Genomic DNA, 26,919 nt, shown 5'->3' on the forward strand with positions numbered 1-26,919 from the left:
TGTAGGAAGTCTGCAAAATAGCTATAACATAGCATTTCATTAACAAAAATATTTTACTTTATTCGTCTTATGTAATATTCCCATTTCACAATAAACTGAAATGTAGCTTTTCATCAAATGTAAGCTATAATCATCAAAACTTGCAGGAATAAATGCTTAGTGTGCACTGAATCTATAGGTATGTCGCTTTTAATTATACTTGTGTAAATTAACTTCACTATTCTATTCAAAACATACATATTATGTTATTGCTCAGTTAGAAATGTTATTAAAAGTGTTTATACTCGAATGGGCGTGGGGTGCTTTGTAGTATTTTTTTTCACTGCTACTATGACTTTAACAAAATTTGGTTTACGTTAGCCAATCAGAGCGAAGAAGGGGGAGGGAAGGCAGCGGGTGGGTAGCAACAGTTGCCCTGGTGAGGACGAAGCGCCATAGCCACGGTAGCCCTGGCGACAAGAACCCAGCAACGAGAATCAACAACAACAACTGAATCCACTATAAAAATAAAAGAAGATATTTTATTTTGGAACAAGCGCGCGTGGAGGCGGAGGTCAAGTTATAGGTAAATCGAAACATTTTCCCTCTCGAGTGGTTCACACAGAATTGTGCTTTTGCTTTTTCCTTGTTACAGTAGCCATAACGGGAGTCAGCCTTTCAGCGAGGTTAGCCTAAAGCTAGCCGTTGGTCCGTTAACAAGTTAAGCGCGACGGTTAGTGTATGCATCTCCTTCTAATGACACACAGTCTTGCCTGCCATGACGGCGCAGCCACAGATGCATAGTCAAGCAGGCCGTTGTTATGGCGATGTCAAATGCAAAAGGTACAAAATGGCGGTTGTTGTAGAGACCAGTTAGCTTGCTTATCGAGTTACCTTGCTAGAAAGCTGTCACGACAAGCTTGTGCTCGTTACTGCGTGAGGTTTTGTATCATATCGTTAGAAATGAACGTTACCCGTGTTTATTTCGGCACACAGTGCGCATGAGGTGCTGTATTAAAACGTCATGTTGCTTCAATGAACTCACCACATCACACAGGTTTGATAACGTGTACTATCCAATGGAGAAATGAAACGAGACTGGTATATAAGTCTAATAGCCGAATACGGGTTATGGTATCTGGGCTTGGAAGAAGTAGGTATGAAATATGTGTGAAATTTGAGACAGCTGGGGCAGGTGGCAGACATTTAACGTGCGAGGGGCGTGGCGAAGGAGGGCGTTATGCAGGTGTTTGGCTGGTCTGAGAGAGCAGTGGATCTATTTTAACAGTTAATGACCGTGCAAAAGTCGAACAAGGTAGTGTGTCGAATGTAAACAGACAACATATGTTTATTATGGTAGAATAAAGCCCTCACTCTCTCCCAGCATCCAAATAACTATAGTTTAAAATTATATCCACATTTGCACTATTCCTAAAAACTGTCACTGGTAATATTGACATCCTCCTTAACTATAGACATAAATATGCCCCTAGCTATAAATACGATGTAACATTGTAATCATTTATTAGTTTGTCATATTAAATTCCACTAACAATGGCTGTTCTTGTGCATAATTTATATTCTACAGCATGTGGGATTCTTTTTTCCCTAACAATAAAAGCAACAACTTTAATGTCTGTGCAACATGTGCTGTTTTCATCAAAGGACTTTTAAATTCACTTAGAGCACAGCACGACTAACTTGTATCAAGCATTTAGAAATAGTCAACTTGGTGAAATATATTTTTATTTCGTATTGGTTTTTAATATTTGATGTTTTGTTCACAATATTTTAAGTTTTGTTCTAATCAATCCACACTTATTGTTTGTACTCATGAATTATTTATTTGTTTTTAAGTCTATTTTTTAAAGACAAACAGCTCGAGACATAAATTTACATAAAAGATCCTAATGTCTTTTTAATTTGGGACTCTTAGTGATTTATGTAGATCATGCTTTTTCCTGTGTGGAAGAAATTCATGACATACAACAGGAATTATCTTGCTAGTTTGGATTCATTGTTGATTGTCTCATTCAGAACTGGGTCAACATTCGAAACATAGGCTGAAAATCATACAGTCCTTCTATTAACATTTTGCACAGCACTTGTTAGTTGCACAGTAACCCACTTTTTTTTTAACTTCACCTGAAGTTAACACCTTGAAACTTTGCCACATCTGGGTTCTCCAAGAACACATCCAAACTGGTTTTAGAACAAACAAATCTATATGGAAAATCTTCCATAAATGTATCTTTTTATTAGATTAATTACGGATTTAGTTACAACTGTTATCCAAATGAAGAAATGAAAACCTGAAGAATCCTACAATAATAAGCAGAATAAACGTAGAATAAAGAGCAGATATCTTTTTAATGTCTAAAAAGATTAGACATTAAATCCTGTTATGAGTTGCCTACATGTAAAATAAAGTGGTTTCTAGCAGCTGTAAAAATCTAAATAAGTTTAATGGATCGCCATGTTATCGTGTTTGGAGTTTTGTGGAAAACAAATTCCTTTGTAAGTCATTGTCATTTTCTCTAAAATAGCCTTAATGTTGAGACACCAACATTATACAATACTTAGTAAAAGCAATTAACTTAGTTACACTTGATGCATTATGGTGGCATAAAACAGGATGATTTGCAACAATAAGACATTATATTGAGGCATTATCTCAGCTCACATCACAGGCAAAACTAAATGAAAGGTTTTATGTAGGGAGATCTTGTTACACGTAATGAGACACCAAACTTATTCCCATCATTGTTCCTCCCCCACATCTCTTCAGTACCTGCTCTGCCAACAGGTCCGCCACTGCGGCACTTTTCAACAGGCCTCATTCATTCATTTGCATTTTCCAGACAAATGAGAATGTAGCTCTAACCCTGATATCCCCAGCATGCAAACTTGTCCACAAATTATTTTTATGTTTGCTCACCATCTTACACTTTTAGGCCAATTGTAACTTCAAATTGTTATTCCTTGAAATATAAAAGTTATTTACAAGTATTAGGTGCATATTTTCAGGTAGTACTTTATGTTTTGCTCAGCTATTAGATACTCGTCTTTGTGTAATAACTATCAGTTTTTTTTGTATCGAAATCCAATTTTTTTCTCTTTCTTTTTTTTTGTTTTAGGGTGATTGCCAGGTCTTGAAATGGCCACCTCAGCCTATGTAGGGGAGATGCAACCAGCAGCCCAGCCTCAGGGGACTGCAGTGACCGTCACACCGGGTCAGCCTGACACTGCCTCCACCCCTGCAACTACCCCTCAGTTTCTGGCAGAGATTCAAACTGCTGTGGCTACCCCCACTGTTGTCACACCTACAGGCCAAACTACTCCCACTGAGCAGGTTTCCGTGGTCGCCTCTCAGAAGCCTGCAGCCGGGAGTCAAAGCCAGACCGCATCGCAGGTGCAGCCGGCTCAAACGCAGTACGTGACAGCAGAGATCCAGGGTTCCCCCACGCAGTCTGGAAATGCTCAAAGCACTCCTCAGTACATTGTTGTCACAGTCACAGGTAACGTCTGAATTTAGCACATTTGCTCAAATGTCCTCAACACCATAGAATCATTGTTTATGCAGCTGCGCATCTGTGCTCAAGGGATGCTGTAGTTCAGTTGTGGAGCTTTAGTGGCGTCTGCGAAAAATAAAACAATAAACTTGCCATGTTTTGGTATTTATTGATTATGTACAACCTTGACCATTCAAATCCGAATGCGTCTGTTTTCCTGTTATGAGTTGTCTGCATGTAAAATCTCTATTGGGGCTGATTCTGAGCCACCTGTCAGGTTGTTGTTATTGTTAAAATACAAGAAGAATTCATTCATCTGTTCTGGAAGCTTTTCTGGCTTTCTGGGCTGTTGAATGTTGCCGGCCTGTTAAATAAGTAGGCACCATACAAAGTCACAGAATCTTTATTTGTACATTTAAATTTTTTTTATGTGATAGTTATGGCTGATACTACAAATATAATTTATTTCTTACTAATATCTATACAGTTGCTTTAGAAGATTACTGTCATCCATACGAAGGGTATGCCATAAGTGTTCACTACTAAATTAAACTAGCCGTAAATTAGATTTTAACTGGGAAGTTGAGTGGAAGGAAAAAGTGTGGTATATGAATAAATGTGTATGTTTTGTTTAATAGCATCTGATCCAATGTGACCAATTTATTCTTATTAAGAATATGTATAATTTGTCACAATGAATTTAAAAGGTAATGTTTGTCATTAATCATTGGTACAGTCTTAAGAAATAAATGCTGTATTTAAACCAGAAAAAACTGAAGTTTGGGTGTTCTTGTTTTTTTTTTTTTTTACTTTCAGAGGGTTCTCTTCACTCAAGTGACAGTGTGTCAGATTCTAGCCCACCTCCAGCTGTTGTGCAGACAGGAGTTCCCACACAGGTTGTTCAGCAGGTACAGGCAGCCCAGCAGGTAAGATATATTCATGCTTACCAATACACTTATTAACCTGTATTTGTTTAGATATTTGTTTTATTCTAAAAGGATTTTTGTCTCAACAGAGGTCGGTGGTGCAGGCCACTTCTCAGATAGCCAAAACTGAGCCAGGCCCACAACTCAGTGTCACCAACCTACAGCCTGTTCATATCACACAGGAAGTAAGTCGAAAATATACACAAAAGGTACGCAAGGCTAAATGCGAACCGATTGGTCTTCATAGCTTCAGTTCTTAAAATATATGCAAGTGCTGATTGATGTTTGACTTCCTCTCATTCTGGCTCAGTATTTGTCAGCTTATTGTCTCTGTGGACCTTTTAGCTTCCCGTTTCAATGGAGGCCGTCGAGTTAGGCAGAGATAGGACAGTAGACGAGTTGCAGCTTCATCATCTGACAGCAGATCCTGAATCTTTGGCCTGGGTGCCAAAAGTCCACAATGACAACAGTGGGCTCTGGACTGTTTATTACCAAGTAGGTTAGGGAGACACAAGGGAAAGTGCTGCTTTAAAGCTGAAGGAACAAAGATTGTAATTGCAGCTGAGTAATGTGTGCAATTCTAATTACAAATGAAAAGTATGCAAAATGCATTTAGTTTCCCCATGTTGAAAGAGTTACTAACAAGGATTTATTGGATTTTTGCGTGTGCTGACTCTTTAGGTCCAGCAGCAGCTTGCTTCAGTGCCGGTGCAGCATGTGTACGCCAACCAAGTGCAGTATGTGGAAGGAGGAGACACCAACTACACAACCAGCACCATGTCAGAATCCACTTGTGTCCGATAATCGACTTAAAATGTCAAAACAGCATTAATTTTCTGCCTTACATGCTGTGCTTTCTAAAAGTTTTTAAAGAAATCTTCATATTTCTCTCATCTAGCCGCTCCAGCACCTTCCCTTACACTGAAACGCCGCTGTACACCCAGAGCACGGCTGCCCAGTATTACGAAGGTCAGCCGACATCGGGTACGCAGGCCTCTTCCCCTGGCACGAGTTTGACAGTCGCCGTGACTGCTGGCGCCACGGGGGGCGTGTCCATGTTTGTGGCCCAGCCCACCACTGCGGCAGGAGGCGGCGCCACTGTAGTGGCCGCTGGGGGCACTGCCAACGGGTCAGAGGAAGGGGCGGGCACCAATGGTAGCGCAGTGGGCAGTTACGTGATCCAGGGCGGTTACATGCTGGGCAGTGGTAGCAACAGCAGCAGCAGCAGCAGCAATGGAGGGGCCGCCGGGAACAGTCAGAACTACTCACACAGCGCCCGTGCCTCCCCAGCCACTGTGAGTATTACAGAGGGCGAGGAGAGTAGCGTGCCGTCGGCAGACAAGAAGGTATGCAGAGGCGCCAAGCGCAGGAGTTTTCTTCTCGTTCCGTTCCCATCCACACAACCCTCCGATGGCGCACACCGATGATGATGATGTCATAGTGGAGTTTTGTCAATCAGAACGCATGAGAACAATCTGAGGACTCGGAAACACTAAAACTTGCAAAACGTTCCTCCTCTAAGGAAAAACTAAACCATGACCTCATCATTCTCATGTCATTGCAGTGCATGCGATGAGGGGCATTTATAATCTGCTTGAAATGCCCCCAACACAATACAGTTCATCTTAAATTCATCATATTGATTCCCATGTGGTAACAATATTTACTAAAAAACATGTTTGGCAGACATCCCATCAGTATTCCAGGTCATTGATTCATTGCATACCAAAGTTGTATGCCACGGCACGCAAACAGACGTTTTTGTTTTCATCCCTGAATGGATGACCGAGCTGTGAATGTGAATGGATCTGTGTTTGTAGGATTTAGAGATGAAACTTTTACTGCATGGACTATTTCTGTTCATTTTCAAATGTGTTGGCAAATATGTTGGCGTTCACTGGTGTTTCTAATCGCACCAGCCGTTTTTCTTCTTGCTTTTCTCTTTCGTTGCATGTGTGTCAGGTACAGTGGTTGCTGGACAACTATGAGACGGCTGAAGGAGTAAGTCTGCCACGTTCCACGCTGTACTGCCACTACCTGCTGCACTGCCAGGAACAGAAGCTTGAACCAGTGAATGCTGCTTCCTTTGGGAAACTCATCCGATCCGTGTTCATGGGGCTTCGCACGCGACGCCTGGGCACTCGGTAGGTGTCTGAAAAAGTGTTCGGCTTCTATATTCAGCCCCAGACAAAACTACTCTTAGTTGCCCTAAAAAAAGGACCAAGACGGCCCTTTATGTAAGAGTGGCAACAACAAAGTGTTTGCTGGGAAAAAAAATCTATTACAAGTTTACCACAAGCCATGTGCTTTGGTTGGATGAGACCAAAGTTGAACCTTGTGGCCTACTTACAAGACACTATGTATGCCCTGAAACTAACACTGCACGTCATCCTGAACACATTGTCCCCACAGTAAAACATGTTGGTGGCAGCTTTATGCAAAGGGATTGTTTTTCTTCACTGGGGGCAAGGAAGATGATTAGAGTTGATGTGCAGACAGTTAGTAGCTAAATACAGGATTATCCTGAAGGAAACGTTTTCCTCTGACAGGGTTAGATTAAAACCTTCCAGCCGGACAATAACCCAAAACATACAGCCAGAGATACAAGAACATGGTTCTTCTGATCAAAGCAGGCTCATGTCTAACCTGGTCAAAGTCCACGCCTGAATCCAAGGCATAAATATTAATGTTTACAGAGTCCTTCCATCCAATCTGATCGTGCAAAATATAAAAAAAATATAAATTTCTAGATGTTGGTTTTAGAACTATTGACCCAAGCTGGCTGAAACCAAATGCCCAACTCACTTTTTCAAATTATTGGTTTTTGAAAAACATTTATGCTTCATTTCCTTCATCTTTCAGCTGTAGTCTACTCTCTGTACAGATGAACTCAGAATAGGTGTGGGTTACGTAAATTTCATAAAAGAAAGGAGAGTGACGGTTGCTTTTCTCTCCTATTAGGGGCAATTCTAAATACCACTATTACGGACTGAGAATCAAGGCCGGCTCATCTCTTCTCCGACTCATGGAAGACCAGCAACATTTGGCCATGAGGCAACAGCCGTTCTCTCAGAAACAAAGGTTTGAGCACGGCTATTCACGTCCCGTCAATTGTTTAACCACAAACTTCGTTGTTTTAATTCAGTCGGTCCCCTTGTTCCTTGCAGGTTGAAGCCTGTGCATAAAGTTGAAGGTATGACCAACGGGACCGCAGCAGGAGCAGGCCAGCAGCAACAGCAGCAACAGGGATCCGGACATGTGGACATCAGCACCCAGGTTCAGCAGTACCAGCAGTTCCTGGGTGAGTTTGGTGATAGTTCACGTGACATTGATCGGACAGTTTCACCTGATAAACATGAATAAACAGATCTATTATAGACCCATTATACCTACACTAAAGTTATTTATAATGCATATAAATGTTATTTATCTCTGGGTAATCTGTGCGTGGATCCTGCCTCCAGATGCTTCTCGATCTCTCCCTGAGTTTCCAGACATCGAACTCCACGGGAAGTCTCTCCCAGAGGGAATTGAACTCGACCACATAAAGAGCTTTCAGCTGCTTTACAGAGAACACTGTGAGGTACCAGAAAGCTTCTACACCAAATATTTATGAGAATGGGTTTTCCATGTTGTTTTTGAATCCTTACGTTGTGTAAAAATAGATGAAATCCTTCTTTGTTAACGGGAGAGTGATGCAGAAGCAACTTAAATCCCTTCTAGAAGGACTTTTTTTTTAACAGTGTTGACTGGAAATTAATTTATTAGAATTCGTTTCTCAAAGATGGAGCCAGAATGATAGTTTTTCTAAATATGATCACTTTCCGCTTAAAAAACAATAACTGGTGATTCATTATCAGCTGTGCATGTGTCTGATGTTGATTTTTTTTTTTTTTGTTTCTCAGGCCATACTGGACGTAATGGTCAATCTGCAGTTTACGCTGGTAGAGACTCTATGGAAAACCTTCTGGAGGTTCAGCCAAAGCCAAGCTGGAGATACTCCAATGGCCGTGTAAGTGTTTCCATTCCTTTTGGCAGAGAATGACCACTTATTATCTGCTGTAGGAGTCCGACTTTTTTCCGTGCAAACTTTCCATTTTCACAGGCACGATGAGTCAGAGAAGCGCCTCCCAAAATCCTGCCTGGTGTTGCTGTGCAAGTACGAGCCGGTGCTGCGCTGGAGCCGGGACTGTGACAACAGCCTGTACCAGAGCCTGGTGGAGATCCTCATCCCCGACGTCCTCAGACCCATCCCCAGTAAGGCTCAGCAGTGCATGACAAAGCATTGTCATGTGTGGTTAAACAGCTACTTTTAACCACAAACTTCAGTCGCAACAAAGCCAAGTTAAAGAAAGTCATTCTGCAAAGATTAAGCCTGCCTTCAAACATCCCTGTACTGTTCATCTACTTGGGTCTTCCACTACTTTCTTTCTGTTTCTTTATTTTAGTTGATCTTACTCTTTTTTTTCTTTTTTTTTTTTACTATTCCTCTTTGCGATACTTTCAGTTTACCAATCCTGGTTTTATTGCAAAGTTATTACATTATTTCAACTGTTTGTTGCCTGCAGGTGCCTTAACACAAGCCATTCGTAACTTTGCCAAGAGCCTTGAGAGCTGGCTGACCAACGCCATGATGAACATCCCTGAGGAAATGGTCCGCATCAAGGTACAGCTCTGCAACAACTGCCTCGCATTTCACAAAAGAGCAAACTACTTTTATGTCTGGGTTATCATTATTCAGAATTTTTTCAAGAATTTAAAACATTTTCTGCAACAATATATTTTCAGAAAAGGACTTGAAATAATTTAATTGGAAGATTTAACTTTGCTTAGTATGAAAATACACAAAAAGAATGATTTACTGGGACTAATTGCTCTTATGAGGTTGTTTCTGATCAATCTTTTCTGACCCTGCCTTGCCCTCAGGTGACATCAGCCAATGCTTTTGCCCAGACGCTGCGCCGCTACACCAGTCTGAACCATCTCGCGCAGGCAGCCCGCGCTGTCCTCCAGAACACAGCTCAGATCAACCAGATGCTCTCCGACCTCAACCGAGTCGACTTTGCAAACGTCCAGGTTGGTTTTAGGCTCTTGAGTTTTGGGCCCTGAGAGCATCCGAGTGACACCACTTGAATTTCACTATCGGGGCTTGGGCCTTCATCTTAGTTTTGTGCAGAGTGCAGTAATTTCTGCTGCAGCTTGTGGTTTTGGCGAGGCGTGACACGCAGCCAGTTTTGATCACTTTCTAACCCAGGAAGCCCCTTCTCTGTTCTCTGTTTCTCAGAAATGTTTCTGCAGGTTGTCGGCTCAGATCTGGGGTTGATTTTAAAGCATGACTGAAAGTTTAGGTTTAAATGCGAGCTTCCTGTGCCTCTTGCTCACATCTTTCACTCATTTAGCAAAAGGAAAAATTCAGAATGATCAAAGTGAGGGTTTTTTTGGGAGGTTCTAAACAGCTAATGTCTTTCTTGTAGTAAAAAAATGGCATAACAATCTGGAATAAAAGCACTGGAATGTAGAAAGCTAATGTATTGTAATACTAGAAATGAATGCTGCTGTTCTGATTTTAAACAATGTTAGGACAGTTACTCTGTCAGGAAACGATTAAGTGCTTCACACAGGAAGATGAGGCACTGCCTTTTGCCTCCATTTCCTTTATAAATAATCATCAGCCCTGACACAATTCCACTTTAGTCTCAGCACCATTCTGACTAGCTTTTAGCATTAACCTTCAGACAAAGACAAAAAGATCTACCTGAGCAAAGTTCTTTTTTTTTTTAAACTAAATTTTAAAGTAAAGTTTTTTTTTCTCTGTATCGCTCTGCAGGAGCAAGCTTCATGGGTGTGCAGATGCGAAGACCGTGTGGTGCAGCGGCTGGAGCAGGACTTCAAGCTGACCCTGCAGCAGCAGAACTCCTTGGAGCAGTGGGCCGTGTGGCTTGATGGCGTGGTCTCCCAGGTCCTGAAGCCGTACCAGCACAGCCCGGCGTTTCCAAAGGCTGCCAAGCTCTTCTTACTCAAGTGGTCGTTTTACAGGTATGATGGCAAAGACAAGACGACGGAGAGAGAGAGAGGGGCTTGTGTTCTTCACTGATGTGTGATTTGAGGTTTGAGCTGGAAGAATGCATTAAAGCACGTTTCATGTTCTCATGTCTTCTCTGAAATGCGTACATTTCAGAGAAGTGTTAAATAAATGTTCATCATAGCTGCTGGTATGATATGGTACAGTTGCTATCAGGGGAGTTAAAGAAAAAACGTTCCGCCTGGTGGTGAAATAATCAAATATATCAGTTAGAATAATGTTTGATTTCCATCCTTAGACTAAAGCAAAAACATACTGAGTAAATATCTGTGTACCTTGTACACTTCATTACTCCATGCTGGACTCAGATGGAGAAGATTCTGGTCACTCCAACACATTCGCTGGCATCTTATTTGATTGGAGCTACAGAATGTACCAAACCGCAGCACGATATCAAGTTATCAGAAATCAACTTGAATGCGTTATTATTTTTCAGGTGCCATTTAGGAAAACTCTGTGTCCAGTAATACCAGTAATGCATTTTGCCTGTTCACTTCCCTGGATGTGTACATCAGGTGCTGACAGACTAAAGCTCTCTAAGCATATTGGGAACATTTTGATGAAGGCAAATGCAGAAAGCCAGGAAAATGCACAATCAGTCATTTCATTTCAATATTCAGTGATAGCATCTCAATGACACGATTTCCTAATATCATCCAGCTCAATGCTAAACAACAGGAAGAATTTGATGGAGGATTTTCATACCACATTTAGTGTAAGTAAAATATAATCCGTTAACTTTGATAAATCAGTTTTTTGATTGCTCCTCCTTCACTACAAACATGCTACTGTTTTCAGGATCTTTTATCTTGATCTGTAATCTCCATGCTTAAAGCATACTGTCACCACTCTCAGCTTCCCATTCACTACATAAATATGTTAGCTTGTTCGGTGTCGGCACACTAAAGCAGTGCAACGAGGTCATTTACAGCCACTAAAAAGTCTTATTTTGGCAACAGATTCAGCAGCGTGAGTCTAGATTTACTGTGAAATAATGACATCATGCATTGGTCTAATTTGAGCCTCTTTGTCTCTTCTTGACTTGTTCCTCTTATTTGTGGCTCAGAAGTCAATGTTTACAAAATATTTTGTTGCATAGATGAATTTTTGAAGTCAACTTGTTGATGTCAGCTCTATTTAAATGGGGTAATATATTGTATTTTATAATGAAAACTACATTTCAAGTAAACCTGTCTTAAGAAGATATTAATCACCTGTCCGGCAATTATCATTTTACACTTAAACTGACTTTTGGTTTAATTTAATAATTAGGATAAAGGAAGTCAAAGTGTTACAAACGGTTTCCACCTCACTTCCTCTTACTTGTTGCATTTCGTCCTTCCTCCACCTGTCGAGGTGAGGACTGAGATGTGATGAGTAACACTGAGAAGAGGAATTGAGGATAATGAAAATGAGGAAATCAAAAAACGCACACGGATGCACTGCATCCTTTTTTTTTTTTGTTGGTTGCAGAAGTGAGATTTGTTTTGTGAGTGACTGGGTTTTGTTTTTTTATTCCTGCTCTCCAGTTCCATGGTGATCAGGGACCTGACCCTGCGAAGTGCAGCCAGTTTTGGTTCCTTTCACTTGATCCGCCTGCTGTACGATGAGTACATGTACTACCTTATCGAGCACAGAGTGGCCCAGGCTAAGGGAGAAACCCCCATCGCCGTGATGGGAGAGGTACTAACTCACACACTGGGGTTCCTACGCAGCCTGGATAAATCCAGAGCGGGGAAAGATGTTTGTATTTTCACGTTTATTCCTTTTCCTGTTGTCCAAAAGTAGTATTCATCCATCCAACCATCTTAGAAAAGGGACTGAGAACTTTGATTCTGATAAACTATAAACGTAAAGCGTGTAGGAACCCTGACACACTCACAATAACAATAAATATATATATATATATATAGAAACACCTTCCTTGACTCATTCCTGTCCTGCTGTCAGTTTGCCAGTTTAGGTCGCGGCCTGAACCAGCTGGATCCTGACAAAGGTCTGCACTGAATCTGCCTCATCACCACCAATAACAACAGCAGTCATCTCCCTAAGCATATTAAAGATAACTGTGTCCCTTTCACATTTGTCATCCACAGAAGAGGAAGAGGAAGAAGATGATGAGAGCGAGGAAGAGGGCCAGGAGCTGACCCTCCCCGCCGACGCGGCGGTGCTCGGAGAGGAGTCTCTGGAGCCTCCGGCCAAGCTGGCCAGAACGGACCAGCGCGTCCTCTTCACCACGGGCTCGGCTGACAACTAACTAACCAGCTCCTGTTCTCCAACGCGCACAGATGTACAAAACAAATAACACTAATTTATACGTTTGATAGCTGTAAATAGGTCCTGTCGATGTGTGTGTGAACACTGTCGCTGCAAACTGTTTTAATTGGGTGCAATGCAATCCAAACTGTTTAACTGCTGCTGCCCGGATGGCAAAACCACCTGTTGAGTTACACCACCGTCTCTGATAGGAGATGGTGGCTTTAGATGTGTGGCTTTAGAAAACCAGAACCTTACCGCACACAGAAACGCAGAGAACTTTTATTTGTATTATTCTGTAAAGAGAAAAGAAAACAAAAACAAAAAGCTAAAAGCAGGCATGTTTAATTTTAACCATTACAACCTGTTGCCTAGCTGAAAACACCCCTGCTCCCCTCAGACCTGGAACCGTCACTGCCATACGTAGGCGATCTTGAAATGCTGCAATGTCTGTGTGTAGAGGAGGGTGCGAAGCAGAGTTCAAACGTTGGCGCCAAGTCTGGTTGTTACTAATCTGTGAAGCGCCACGTGATACAAAACCGAGGTAAGAACTGTTAAAAAAAAGAAAGAATAAAGAAAACAGCAGGGGGAAGTGTGATATATGGGGTGGCTTTGTTTAGTGTGCTTGTGTTTTTTGTTGGCACCACTAAGCTGTTGTTTCTGAAAGCTGACTGAACATGTTTTACCACGGTTGTGTTTGATTGTGAGTAATGGAAAGTGTTTCTGTAGATATTTTCTTACACATTTGGGAAGCTTTGAGTCGACTTGACTGGCCTGTAAAGAAAACATAACTGTGTTTTTTTATTTTATTTTATTTGGGTGCCTCCTGCAGCTGCTACACACTTGTAAAGACAAAAGCAGTTTTATAGGGACTCATATTATGGTTTCACAGCAGATGTACTGTATGCGTGACGTTTATGTTCAAAGTGCTTTAATCCTGCCTAATAAGTTCCTCTGTGGCCTCATTTCCTTTGAGATCTTATTTTCTTGCCTTGTTTGCATTTTTTTTCCAACCCCTCATTTTTGTGCCAAACCTGTTTTCCTTTGTGACTTTTTTTTCCCTTTTTCTCTTTGTGTTTTTTGTTTAATTTTGAAGGACTGTGCCTGAGTAAGAACAGTGAAATAACCTGCTGTATATTTATCCACTATTTTTGGGATTTTGTTGTCACTAAGTGAACCTCTCGTGCTGTGTGTGGTGCTGTGTTGTCTCACATTGTAAGCAGCATTATTTTTGTGTGCTTTATTGATTTGTGATTGTATGTTGAGTTATCAACCCTCTATCATATCTGATGACTTTACCACAGACAGGCTCTCTTTGCACACGTTGACTATTGTCTTTAAAAAAAAAAAGAAAAAAAAAAAAGCTTATCCAAACCTTTGTTTTCACCTTCTTTGAAGTCTTCTGTGTACTTTTAGCGGTGAGATGGAGGCGTCAGATTACATGTAAATATTTCAGATTGCTCAGTTCAGAGAATCTGGTTGGAGGTGAGAAATCTGAAAGCTTTTTTTGTTTTTTTTCTTTTTGTTTCCCTCCACCACCGTTTCTCATCTCGCTGCATTTTAGCCCTCCTGCCAATGGCTTCGTTTTGCTTCGACCCTCCATATTCTTAAACACTGTTCATCGAGATTGGTTGGTGTAAACATTTCATGGTGTTTTTTCATGAATATTTCAACGCTATGTCTTTAAAAGGCTGCAGGTCGTTGAGACTGGCAGCTTTCAAACCAGCACATTAGCTTGTTAAGTGGAGTCTACTACAGCTGAGTACATATCACTCCCGTCTTTCTATGGTCTACACCATTCAGAGTGGTTTAACCAGTAAAACTGTTTAGTCATTTTTATAGTGCGTTGTTTCTTATGTACAAAACAAATTGAAGGACAAAAAGAAAAAAAAAAAAAAAGATGTTCAGTGGCAGTGTTTTATGAATTTGGTCTGCTATAAGTATGACTGTGCCTTTGGAGGTGGTAGAATGCAAATCAGATGTTTTTAATTTTAAAGATATAAATTAAAGGAGTTTTTAAAATTACACCAGCTTCTTTGTCTGGAGATTTATTTTCCTCAAAGTTCAGCTTTGGTCACTTCTCTCTGAGGCAGCGTTTCTAATCTTGGTGGGAAAATGCTTGGTGTGGGTGGGAAACCAGTAGATAAGCGGCTATTGTAGGATTATTGCCAAAAACATAGTAAGTCCTAAGATGGTCTACAAAAAGTGAATGCTGGTTGACACTTGTAGCATAAACTCTGGCAAATTTATGCAACATTATCAGAGCTTTTTACAAAAAAAAGTCCTGAGAGAAAAGTATTTTCCTATGTGTGAAGCAAAAGAAGAGCTGTTTGAGATTTTCTTACATCTTCAAAAAAACAAAACCTATAAAGTGCTTTTTGAGCTGTTTTGTCATCCAGGAAGACGCCTTATTAAACAAAATACTACAATGCTCACTGACTTCCTGGGTTGAAGGTACACACATTGAGGAAGCTGCTGTTGCTGCAAAGAACAAAAAAAACAGACTAAAGGTAAAGTAAAGCCCTGTCTAGAAGTCAGACACCGACTCAAATACAACACTTATTGTTCAGGGTTTCTCTTCTCTGCAGCTCACCCTGCTGGTTTCCTGTAGTATTCATGATTGTGTTAAGACAGGTGAACTTTCTTGATCATATTTTTTAAATCTTATTCCTGCTGAGACCCAACTATCACCAAATTTCCACCTATAACTCTGGTATATGAGTTCATGACCCGACACATTCTTAACGAGTAATTAGAAAAGGCCCACAGCATCATATTGCTGTGTTATTCAAGAGACTTTTGCATTAGCTGTCAGCATATTCACTTATGCTGACAGCTAATGCAAATACTGTCTGGGATATTTTTAGATAATTGTAGTCATACATGCTGTGTTTCTTCTTTAAACACTCATCATCAATCCTTCTTTCACCTCTTCCTTACTCCTGTTCCATTCATCTCCTGTAAGAGTGTATTGATTTGCAACTAAGGAAGTTTCTGAAATGTATTTTGTTTGATTTTAGTTGTGAAACATCCATGCTGCATATCTATACATTTTTGGAACAGCTCTTTCACTTGAACAGGATCATCAGAACTAACATTTATAACATGACATCTGTTCACATCTGTTTAATTGTGTGAAACAGATGTAATAAAAAGAAATGGTAGTTTCATTCTTTTTTAAATTTTATTTTACAAATAATTACCACTAACTTTTGTAGCTTACTGACTGTAAAGCTTATAAAAACAAAGTACAAAACTCTGTATATATCATCATGCAGCCTACATACAGATAAATCTAAGAAATTATTGTGAATTTGTTTTCTGTTACTTATTTTACAAAGTAAAACTCATTATTTGTTACATATATTTCCTAGAGTGCCTTTATATCTTGTAATTAAAAACAATTAAATACTTGTAAAAATCTTTATTTATCAATATGACATGACTTCATCAACAAGTTCTTTGTAACAATAGCATAAACATCCAGCATTTATGCTTTTTGAAAAATCTGAGTTAATGAGCAAAAATTCTTGTGGATTTTTATTGATGTACAATCATGCTGCTTCCCATGTGGTTCTATGTTTTTGTCAGATCTTATTGCCTTAGTTGGAACAGGACTTCCTGAGTGTAATCTTTTGTTTGTTTTCCATCTTTGCTCTTCGGAGAGAATAAGTACAAATTTGCCAGATTCGCATTTCTCAGAGGACTCTCAGATACTTCAGTATCAGTAGCTGAAAAACAAATGCTGCCGATCCCAGAGCTGATCTCAGACAGTCTCGCTCTGTTATTCAGCCATTCAGTGATGTGGTCATGTCCTCGTCGTTTCATGAACTCAGGAATGCTTCCGTATTCTGATAAAACATCTCCACTCACTGAAACAGAAAATGAAATACTTTATTCATTGGAAACATGCAGCTGTGAATAAATACATTTTAAATCATGGCACACTTACTGTAAGGAACGTGAAAGTCATCCATGCTCTGTGCTGTTCTCACATAAGGCACTGTTGGTTCCTCTGGTTCTTGTGCTAAAACCTTCAACACTCGCTCTACCAGCTCCTGCTCTCTCCTGTTCCATTCTTCTTCTATTTGTTGTTTTTGCCAGGGAAGTACCTGAAATTTATTTTGTTTGCCTTCAGTTGTGAAGATTCCCTTGTTATGAGTTACCATGTCAATCATTTTTTGGAACAATTCTTGGACTTGAACAGAATAATCAGAACAATTAGGGTTTAGAACATGGTATCTGTTCCCACATTTCTCCAGAAGCTCCTGGAGCTCCTTTCCCTCTCTGACGATGTAATTCTCTACAGGGAGGCCATTGATCCAGTCTCCCCAGGTAAACAGCACCATGCAGTGTCTCCACACTCTCTCTGTTAATGGCTTCAAGATCTCCACCAGAGCTTTGAGATCTTTCTCTGTGAAAGATCTGAAGATGGGAACAAGCAGGAGAAAAACATGAGGTCCAGGAGAACACATGGAGACACTGTGGAGAACTTCATCTTTGATCCAGTCAGGTGGTGTTGGGTCTGAGAACCAGCCTGGTGTTTCAACAACTGAGACTTTTACTCCATCAAAGTTTCCTTCATGTTTCACACATGTTACAATTTCTGTATGATCTTGGTAGGTCTGAAATAATACAACAAAAAAATTAATATTTTTGGATGTATTTTACCAACTGGACACCTACAATCTGGATGTTAATCAGTATGAAATCTTTTTGCTTAGTCAGCATGTTTTTACCTTTTTCAACCAAGCTCTGTCAAAAGTTTTGATAAACTGACTTTTGAACAGAATCATGTTTCCAGCTTCACTTTTCCCTGAACATTTCTGGCCAACAAGAACAATCCTGATGTCAGTGATTGAATGTTTGTTACCTGTAAAAGAAACAAAAATTACACTGTATTAAATACAAAAGATTAATTTTACATGACTATTGGAAAATGTCCTATTTATTTCTTACCTCCAATCAGCTCTTTCAGGACTCTTGACTGTCTCTCGTTGATCTTCTTCAACCTTCTGGCCAAATACATACCAGAAACCTACATGCTCAGGCAGCAGACATGGTTACCTTCTTCAACCGAGTCATGTTGAAACTCAGGTCAAATAGATCATTGAACAGAATCATGTTTCCAGCTCTACTTTTTCCTGAACATTTTTGACCAACAAGAACAATCCTGATGTCACTGAGTGGATGCATCTCACCTGTAATAAAATGCAGTTGTTTTAATGTAAACATTATAACACTGATTTCATGTGAATTAAAATGTCTGATGATTTTTGCTTACTTTCAAACAGCTCTTTCATTATTCTTGATCGTCTCTCGTTGATCCTCTTCAACCTTCTGGTCATCTTGTCTCCAGTCTCTCTCTTGGTTTCTAGCTCTGCTGCTCGGTCCAGCTCCACTTCATAGTAAGGATTTTCATTTCCTGCCCACATCTCTTCAATCTTCTCCAGTAGCTCCTTTACCTGAGTCTTATCACTGTGGTCCTTGTTGTTCAGGACATGATACCTGTAGGGCAAACAACCACATATTTGGGAAGAACTGCTTTATTATTTCTCCTACAAAGTCTAAGGTTAAACTTTTATTGATAGAAAATGTGAAACTTTAAATATGAAAAAAAAATTCATGTCTACAGTCATAGATTGTCAGTTTTGGTATTTCATTTATTTTTCTTTGGTACCTAATATTGTCAAAAATACGATTCTGATTGGTTGAGGAGCCCATCGTAATAATTCCTTGGAGCCTACACTGGTTAACGTTGAGATTTGGGAGAGTTAGTCATATAGAACCAAAGAACCCATAGAAATGACCTTTCCCAGAGCCAGAATAAGTACAAAATATTCATATTTTGACCGTGACAATGTTATTTACATCATAAAGTAAGTAGTAACTATGCTAATTTGCCAATTTTTGTGTAAAGTTGGTTGAGATTACCTCCAGGTAGAATATCATTTGGAACCGAAGTAGACTCTCCCTTCAGCTGAGAGGTTCTGAGTTCACAGAACAATTAGAGCAGAAATGTAAGATGGTTCTGAGAAAATAAACTGTCAGAACACAAAGTATCCTTAATGCACAAACCTGATGTAAAATAAACTTCAGGTTTGTGCATTAAGAAAAGACGGAGTTGAAGAGACAAAATATACCAACATGCAGAACATGAAGGCATGATACTCAAAATACCATATTCCAAATATTGCATCTTTGTTTTTTAGATGCATTTGTTTGTCCTTTGGGTTTCACTAATTCATTAGCAAATACACCTTAGTGTGAATTGAGAAATAATATTATTGATTCTGTATCCATGCATTCATGATTTTATTTCTTAAAAGATTTTATTGACACTTAATCTAGTGTAAATAAATCTTAAGCCGGGATAAGATACAAAAGAAATCCTGGTTTTAAATGAACACAAATTTTAATAGATCATGAAACAGATTCATTTATGTACATTAAAATAATTTAACTTATCTTATTCTCACTACATACCTGTTCTCACACTTGTTCACTATCCACTGCAGACCTTCATCACTCTCTATGTGCTCCTCTACAGTCTTCGTCCCCAACCAGTCACTCATAGTGAACAGAACAAGTGTGTGTTTCCAGATTTCTTCTCTAAACAGGCTCATATGTTCCTGGACAGATCTCAGACATGTTGCATGGGTTGCGGTTTCAAGGCCAACAACCAGCAGCACAGCATGTGGTCCTGGAGGACACAGATTCACACTGCTCTCTATTTCCAGTTTATCCATCTCACTGGTTTCCTGAAGGGTGTTGATGTAGAACCAACCAGGAGAATCGACCACTGTGAGCCGCCTTCCTTCAACCACACTGTGGCTGATTTCACTGTGTGTTGTTCTGCTGCCACTATTATTAACACAGAATGCAGGTCTTCCCATAATGGTGTTGCCAGCTGAGCTCTTGCCTTCCAATTCTGCACCAATTAAAACCAGCCTTAAATGCTGTGACTGGGTCCTTCCACCTGAAAAGATTTTAGTAAATGTGATCCAATTAGTAAAACAATCTGATCAATGTAGAAAACAGAGCTTAAAAAAATCATGTGGAAAGAAAAAACATAATAAATAGGTCATGAATCATGCCAGAGTTTTGCTTCCACAACCAAAGACACAGACCTTCAAGCCACCCAGAAACTTCATCTGCCTTTGGAGTCAGATGAAGGACGACTTTTCTGTCTGAACAGAAAAGACTGTTTTGTTTTTTAACAAACAAAATACCATCTCTACTCTGAAACCTGGGCATGGCAGCATCATGCTACAGGGTTTTTTCTTGTCAAGGTAAAATATTAAATGACAAGAAAGCTCTATCAAGAAAGACTGAATGGTGAAATTTCATTAAAAAAACAGAATTTTCACAGTTTTAAGAGGCACTGTGTGCCTTCAAATGCTAGAAAAGAAACCATTTAACCTTCATATATCACCATTATGGAAAATGTTTTTGTAAAAAAAAAAAGAAGATTTTTAGCTACTTATGATTGCTAATTAAAAATGATGGGGTTTAAAGGATGTATCAAAAGGTACAATGAAAATATAGATTCCTTAAGAGGGAGCATCGCAGTTTTATTTTTTTAATCAGAAAACTTTTAACCTACCTTGAATCTGTAGCTTCAGATTCTTTCTTTGTTTCTGGACTTGATCAAACCTTTTTGAGGCTCTTTCAGTCAAATCTCTCATTTCTTTTCTCAGAGTTTCTCCTTGTCTTCTGTCAACAGAACAGTGTCTGAATCCATTGTTTGTAATCAGGGTCTCAATTTTCTCTAAAAGCTTCTTGACTTGATCTCTATCTTCTCTGTTACTGATGTTGAGAAAATGTTTTCTGTTTCCACATTGTTGAAGAATCCACTGCAGGACTGGACTTGTTCTTATTCTGGACTCAAGCTCTTCATCACTACATGGATCGATTGCAGTGAACAACACGATGGTGTGACTGAAAACATCTGCATTAAAAAGCTCCAAGTGTTGTTTTAGTGAAGCTTTGACAAGCTCAGGTAAATATAAACCAACAGGAATAACCAGGAGAAAGACATGAGGTCCTGGGGGACACAGATGGACACTGTTCTGTATTTCTATCTGATCCAGTTTTGGGGTGTCTTCTCGTGGATAAACCCACCACCATCCTGGTGTATCAACCACTGTGACTTGTCTGCTGAACACTTCCTGCTGCCTCACTTCACTCTGAGCTGTTCTTCTGCTGGTGTCAAAAACATTTTGACCCAGGATGATGTTTCCAGCTGAACTTTTACCTTTGAGACCTCCATTTGATTCCCTTCCTCCTATCAACACAATCCTCAACTGTGTTGAATGATTCCTTTGTGCTGTTAAGAGAGATAAGGAATTATTCAAATAATGCTATAAGAGCAATTGCTTAGTTAGGCCTCTAGAGAATGTTTTCTCCTCATTTAACAGCATGTTCTGACTACATAACTGAATAACCAATAGAAAGAGTTCAACAAAAAGAAATACTTATCAAATATAGGGTAAAGTTTTAGAGTGAGCTTAATGTAAAGATGACTGACCTTGGCTGGAACTACAAGTTAAACAAGCCATAGCGCATGGTAACTTGACAACTTCCGCTATTTTCAAAAAGCGGAAGCAAAATGTATACCCGGAAGTCCCATTTTAGCTTTAAAAAGAAAAAAAAAAAAATCATATTCAAAAGCGAAAGAAACAGCCATATAGAGAAAATCAAATATGCAGACAAACATTGCCATCTCATGCATGACTGGAGGGACTACAAGTCTGTTGCACATGGTGCAACAGGATGTAATTTACTGCAAAAATGAACACAGTCAGAACTAGAAGTGAACAATTCAAAGTATTACATATTTTAAGAATGGAATTATCTAAAACATTTTATGATTATTTCATTAAAGTTCTTCCACTCATTCAAATATTGAAGACATTTTTCTTTAAACACTGATCATCGTTGTCGTTGTGTCCATAATTTTTTGCAGTGTTTTTAAAATCTGGTTCCAAAAAGTTGACTGCAGTGACAATATTCTACTGTGAAATTAAACTGAACTGAAATTCAACTGAATTCATTTCTTTTTCTCTATTGTTCAAGACCATCACCTCTCCTAGACAAATTTGTTTGCTTGCAGTCTTCTGTGGAAAGTCTTCTTTGTGTATGCCTACTAATCTCACAATAAACATGTATCAGTTTAAAATATGAAGTAAAGTAATGTTTATTACTTTTAAAGAATAACAGAATGACAAATGACATCTACAGAGTGACGGTTGTAGACCAAATTTCCTCTGGGGGTCAGTATATTCTTTATAATGGGGGCACAGAACAAAAGAACAAAATAAGAAAAATATTTCATTGTTTGATATAGTGGACTCAAGAGTCACTTGTTTCAGACACTGATCCAGCAGATGAAAACTGTGATCATATATTAATATGTCTAAAGCTAGAATTGGAACATCTTAAACTTGTATTCATTGTCAAAGTAAAACTGTGAAGGTAAAACATGAAATTGGTCCAAGAGACCAATTAGTTACTGCTTCTGCTCAAGCATTTACTGCCATCAGAATTTTTTTTTTTTATATTATCTCTTTAGTACCGAGGGCAGGATCAGTTCTACAAGGATCACTGTCCATGCATCTACACATGGCAGCAGAAATTGTTAAAAGAAGCAGACTAATTATCAGAGAACTTCTTCTTTTGTTAAACTGTTGATCATCCATGATGTATGCAATACCACTGTAGTGACCATTTGTCCCAAAACTTAAATTCAAAAATCAACTCAAAACTTGAAGGTGATCAAAACAAAAGTGAATCCAACTCAAATAGTCACCTGATGCACCGTGGATTCTGGTTTACGCAGCACAAAAGATCAAGAAGTCAAAATGCAGTTTTTTGGTTTTATTTTGCAATTCAGGCAAAAGGTTACAGGCTTCTGCTTCTATTCCTGCACCTGTTCTCTGACTAAAAACCGATGTGACTAATAGGCTGGTAAAAAACCTTATGACCACCCACGTGCATAATAAGCTACCTAAAACCCACCTATTTATACCGTGAAATACCCACATCCCAACCTGAAATTAATTAACTAATTAAGTGAATTCCCAATCAAAGAACTTATTCTAAACAACAAATTAAACAAAATTCTAATTATAAATCAACTAGAAAATAAACAAATAAAAATAAACTAAACAATTTAAATTCTAAGATTTAACCAAAAAGAAAAAAGGGGAAAATAGCTCCTACAACCACTACTCACAAACTTTGGGTTGCATAATGTAATAATTAAAAAAAAATCATAGCTAAAGTTTACTTTACTAACTTCAAGACCACTGATTTTATATGCCTTATTTTTGTGCTGCTCAGTACAGCTCCACTTACTAATAAGTAAGTTTTCTTCGATCTTCTCCAGGAGCTGATTATCACTGTGGCCTATATAGTTGACTTGTTTCCACATTTGTTCACTTTGGGGTCATCAACCCTCCTTGATACTGGGTAGTATCTATTTACCAACCAGTGGTTTGGGAGTGAAGCTGTTAGAAAGTAAACACAAAACATCTGCGCTCTCCAGAGATGGATTGTTAATGAGGCAGCAGGTATTTGACCCTTGAACCAGTGTTAAAATTTCAAATGTACAAACCTTAATGTAGAAACACAAAGTTTTAAAATTTTTCTTACATGTCATTGACCATTCTCAGACTTCATAATTTAAGCTGCAATAATGACATTTAATATATTTCTACTGCTGTAAAAATGTCAAACTTAGTCAAATTTGACCCAAACCATATCTAAGGATTAACTTACATATGTTCAACTCAAAAACTCTCAAGTTTGTTTTATTATATATATTTAATACATTTTTTAAAATTATATTTATGTTATTCATTTATCACATACACTTGTTTCAATATTGAATGGAAAGCAAACAACCAAATAAAATATTTGAATCAAAATACAGAAATAGAAAATTGTTTCACACATTGAAGACAGGATAATGTGGCAAATATATAAATCCACAGCATCAGAGACTGTTTTAACTCAACCAAGTCATAAATAACTATCAGGAATTCTTCCTCTTCAGTACATTTGGATACTAACAAACTGTCTGTAGCGCTAAGCTGTTCTTGGTATATTCAATATACCAACTCTGTGTTGTCATATGTACATATGCACAATTATTTATACTAATGTTTCCTCATCTTGTTTCCATATTCTTCTCATTTTCTCATTCTTGCTTCACAAGGCACAGCTGGATGCGATAATGATTGTAAAATAAAATTGAATGCAGCCAAACTTGCACAGTAATTTGCTGTAAAAAAAACTAAATGGATGTTGCACTTGTATTCTTGAATGGTCATGAGAAATACCTCAGATCAACATGTCTCAGACTGAGACAAGGCATAAATAAAATTTAAAGTCTTGTGATCAAGGCTGGTCTAGGATTTACAGAGCTAGTGTTTTTATGTTGCATCATGAGTCCTCAAACTCCAATAAGTTTTCTACTGTAGCTCTTCGGCCTAACAAGAGTTCCTTCGTTGAATCTTTGAGAACATGCTCAGAGGATCTTCTTCACTACTTTGTGAGAATGAGGTCATTGGTGGATGATTTTTATCTATGAGAGGATATTCATCAAGGTTTTCCATGCAAATGTTTGAGGAACAAATGCTGCCGATCCCAGAGCTGATTGCTGAAGCTCTGACTGTCTTGGTCAGCCATTCAGCAACTTGGTCATGTCCTCGTCGTCTCCAGTTGTCTGAAATGCTTCCATATTCTGAGCCAACATCTCCACTCACTGAAACATAAAATTAAAGCATTACTCTAAAGAACAGTGGATGTAGTCGAGAATATGTAGAAACTCAAATGCTAATTCTTCACTATATACAACTTACAGTCTGGAATGTTAAAGTCATTCATGCTATTTGCCGCCTTTGCAGGAGGCGCTGCTGGTTCTCCTGGTTCATTTGCTAAAGCTTTAATCACTCGCTCTATCAGCTCCTGTTCTCTCCTGTTCCACTCCTTTTCTATCTGTTTTGCTTGCAAAGGTAGAATCCAATGTTTATTTTCTTTGCCTTTATTGAAGCATTTTTTGTTTTGTTTTAACATGTCAATAATTTTTTGGAACAATTCTTGGATTTGAATAAAATAATCAAAACTCTTAGGATTTAGAACATGGAATCTGTTCCCACATTTCTCCAGAAGTTCCTGGAGCTCCTTTCCCTCTCTGACGATGTAATTCTCTACAGGGAGGCCATTGAGCCAGTTTCCTTTGGTAAACAGCACCATGCAGTGTCTCCACACTCTCTCTGTTAATGGATTCAAGATCTCCACCAGAGCTTTGAGATCTTTCTCTGTGAAAGATCTGAGGATGGGAACAACCAGGAGAAAAACATCAGGTCCAGGAGAACACATGGAGACACTGTGGAGAACTTCATCTTTGATCCAGTCAGGTGGTGTTGGGTCTGAGAACCAGCCTGGAGTTTCAACAACTGAGACTTTTACTCCATCAAAGTTTCCTTCATGTTTCACACATGTTACAATTTCTGTATGATCTTGGTAGGTCTGAAATAATACAACAAAAAAATTAATATATTTTTGGATGTATTTTACCAACTGGACACCTACAATCTGGATGTTAATCAGTATGAAATCTTTTTGCTTAGTCAGCATGTTTTTACCTTTTTCAACCAAGCTCTGTCAAAAGTTTTGATAAACTGACTTTTGAACAGAATCATGTTTCCAGCTTCACTTTTCCCTGAACATTTCTGGCCAACAAGAACAATCCTGATGTCAGTGATTGAATGTTTGTTACCTGTAAAAGAAACAAAAATTACACTGTATTAAATACAAAAAGATTAATTTTACATGACTATTGGAAAATGTCCTATTTATTTCTTACCTCCAATCAGCTCTTTCAGGACTCTTGACTGTCTCTCGTTGATCTTCTTCAACCTTCTGGCCATCTTGTCTCCAGTCTCTCTCTTGGTTTCTAGCTCTGCTGCTCGGTCCAGCTCCACTTCATTGTAAGGATCTTCATTTCCTGCCCACATCTCTTCAATCTTCTCCAGTAGTTCCTTTACCTGAGTTTTATCACTCTGGTCCTTGTTGTTCAGGACATGATACCTGTTCTCACACTTGTTCACTATCCACTGCAGACCTTCATCACTCTCTATTCGCTCCTCTACGGTCTTCACTCCTAACCAGTCTCCTCTGGTGAACAGAACAAGTGTGTGTTTCCAGATTTCTTCTCTAAACAGACTCATGTGTTCCTGAGTAGATCTCAGATGTGATTCGCTCACAGTAGTCGCCAGATCAATAACCAGCAGCACAGCATGTGGTCCTGGAGGACACAGATTCACACTGTTCTCTATTTCCAGTTTATCCATCTCACTGGTTTCCTGAAGGGTGTTAAAGCAGAACCAACCAGGAGAATCGACCACTGTGAGCCGCCTTCCTTCAACCACACTGTGGCTGATTTCACTGCGAGTTGTTGTTCTGTAACCCTTTTTATCAACATTAAACATATTTTTTTCAAGAATGGTGTTTCCTGTTGAGCTTTTACCAGCCAATGATCCTCCAATCATCACTATTCTCAAATGGTCTGGAGGGACTTTTCCACCTAAACCAACAAAACAGAAAAAAAAATAAATAAATTATTGAGTTTACTGAATTAAAACATTTGCAACTTCATTTTACTTACAGCAATGTTGATTGCAGAGCTTTTAGTAGTTAAAATAGAAAGGCTAAAGTACACAAAAGGTAAATCTATTGCATGAACTCTGTGATTTAGATAATTTTATGCAACTTTTGTGTGTTTTACTTTAGAGATGCCAATCTCTGAAGTAGAGATGCCAGATATACAGAACCAGAGATCTCTTATAAATATGGTAAAACTCAGAACTGCTGGTATTTTAATATACATTTTTTGTTTTGTTTTCACAGTGTGCTACACAATCACTAAAAGTCACAAAACAACTGAGGGGCTCCAACTTAGTAGTCTGTATGTAGTTAGTATAGAGATAAGTAATTTTAGAAGTTCAATAATTCTTTAACGTACAAAAAAAATCTAAAGCCATTACCCACATCTACAGCAGGGGTGTCAAACTTCAGTCCTCAAGGCCCCTGTCCTGCAGTTTTTAGATGTGCCACAGGTACAAAACATTGGAATGAAATGGCTTTATTACCTACT

At 38.9% G+C, this 26,919-nt stretch overlaps 2 protein-coding genes across 7 annotated transcripts in view; one reads left to right on the forward strand and one right to left on the reverse strand.

Moving 5' to 3' along the window:
• Window positions 1-388: 388 nt before the first annotated feature.
• Window positions 389-14,780, forward strand: rfx1a (regulatory factor X, 1a (influences HLA class II expression)). 6 transcript variants are annotated; one of them, XM_008416893.3, is made up of 20 exons: window positions 389-565; window positions 3,117-3,212; window positions 3,309-3,497; window positions 4,308-4,417; window positions 4,507-4,602; window positions 4,763-4,912; window positions 5,099-5,196; window positions 5,316-5,763; window positions 6,380-6,561; window positions 7,379-7,498; window positions 7,585-7,718; window positions 7,882-8,000; window positions 8,323-8,429; window positions 8,523-8,674; window positions 8,986-9,083; window positions 9,344-9,493; window positions 10,245-10,453; window positions 12,029-12,182; window positions 12,450-12,495; window positions 12,596-14,780. In XM_008416893.3, the coding sequence occupies exons 2-20, from the start codon at window positions 3,137-3,139 to the stop codon at window positions 12,754-12,756; spliced, it is 2,799 nt and encodes a 932-aa protein (XP_008415115.1). In that variant the 5' UTR covers window positions 389-565; window positions 3,117-3,136; the 3' UTR covers window positions 12,757-14,780. The 6 variants fall into 6 exon arrangements, with proteins under 6 accessions (XP_008415115.1, XP_008415111.1, XP_008415112.1 ...); XM_008416889.3 differs by having other exon boundaries at window positions 3,117-3,497; XM_008416890.3 differs by having other exon boundaries at window positions 3,117-3,497; window positions 6,386-6,561.
• Window positions 14,781-16,164: 1,384 nt separating this feature from the next.
• Window positions 16,165-26,919, reverse strand: part of LOC103461235 (uncharacterized) — a 76,034-nt gene continuing 65,279 nt past the window's right edge. The window contains exons 3-15 of the mRNA XM_081610453.1: window positions 25,630-26,349; window positions 25,409-25,542; window positions 24,623-25,292; window positions 24,254-24,525; window positions 21,286-21,388; window positions 20,362-21,084; window positions 19,242-19,734; window positions 18,040-18,263; window positions 17,808-17,956; window positions 17,715-17,766; window positions 17,495-17,628; window positions 16,708-17,380; window positions 16,165-16,627 (exon numbers count right to left, since the gene is read on the reverse strand). Coding sequence (XP_081466579.1) covers window positions 16,350-16,627; window positions 16,708-17,380; window positions 17,495-17,628; window positions 17,715-17,766; window positions 17,808-17,956; window positions 18,040-18,263; window positions 19,242-19,734; window positions 20,362-21,084; window positions 21,286-21,388; window positions 24,254-24,525; window positions 24,623-25,292; window positions 25,409-25,542; window positions 25,630-26,349 — 4,625 coding nt within the window. The 3' untranslated portion in view covers window positions 16,165-16,349. The remainder of the gene's footprint in view (window positions 16,628-16,707; window positions 17,381-17,494; window positions 17,629-17,714; window positions 17,767-17,807; window positions 17,957-18,039; window positions 18,264-19,241; window positions 19,735-20,361; window positions 21,085-21,285; window positions 21,389-24,253; window positions 24,526-24,622; window positions 25,293-25,408; window positions 25,543-25,629; window positions 26,350-26,919) is intronic.

The sequence above is a fragment of the Poecilia reticulata genome, chromosome 8 (genome assembly GCF_904066995.2).
Source record: "Poecilia reticulata chromosome 8, P_reticulata-male-v2, whole genome shotgun sequence".
NCBI classification, from domain to species: Eukaryota; Metazoa; Chordata; class Actinopteri; order Cyprinodontiformes; family Poeciliidae; genus Poecilia; species Poecilia reticulata.

What these genes read in the sequence shown, in the direction of transcription:
- rfx1a (XM_008416889.3), top strand. Translation starts at nt 3,137, where the DNA reads ATGGCCACCTCAGCCTATGTAGGGGAGATGCAACCAGCAGCCCAGCCT. An exon ending in AGGTACAGGCAGCCCAGCAG is followed by an intron (nt 4,418 to 4,506) that starts GTAAGATATATT and finishes TTGTCTCAACAG; the next exon opens with AGGTCGGTGGTGCAGGCCAC. An exon ending in CCGTTCTCTCAGAAACAAAG is followed by an intron (nt 7,499 to 7,584) that starts GTTTGAGCACGG and finishes TGTTCCTTGCAG; the next exon opens with GTTGAAGCCTGTGCATAAAG.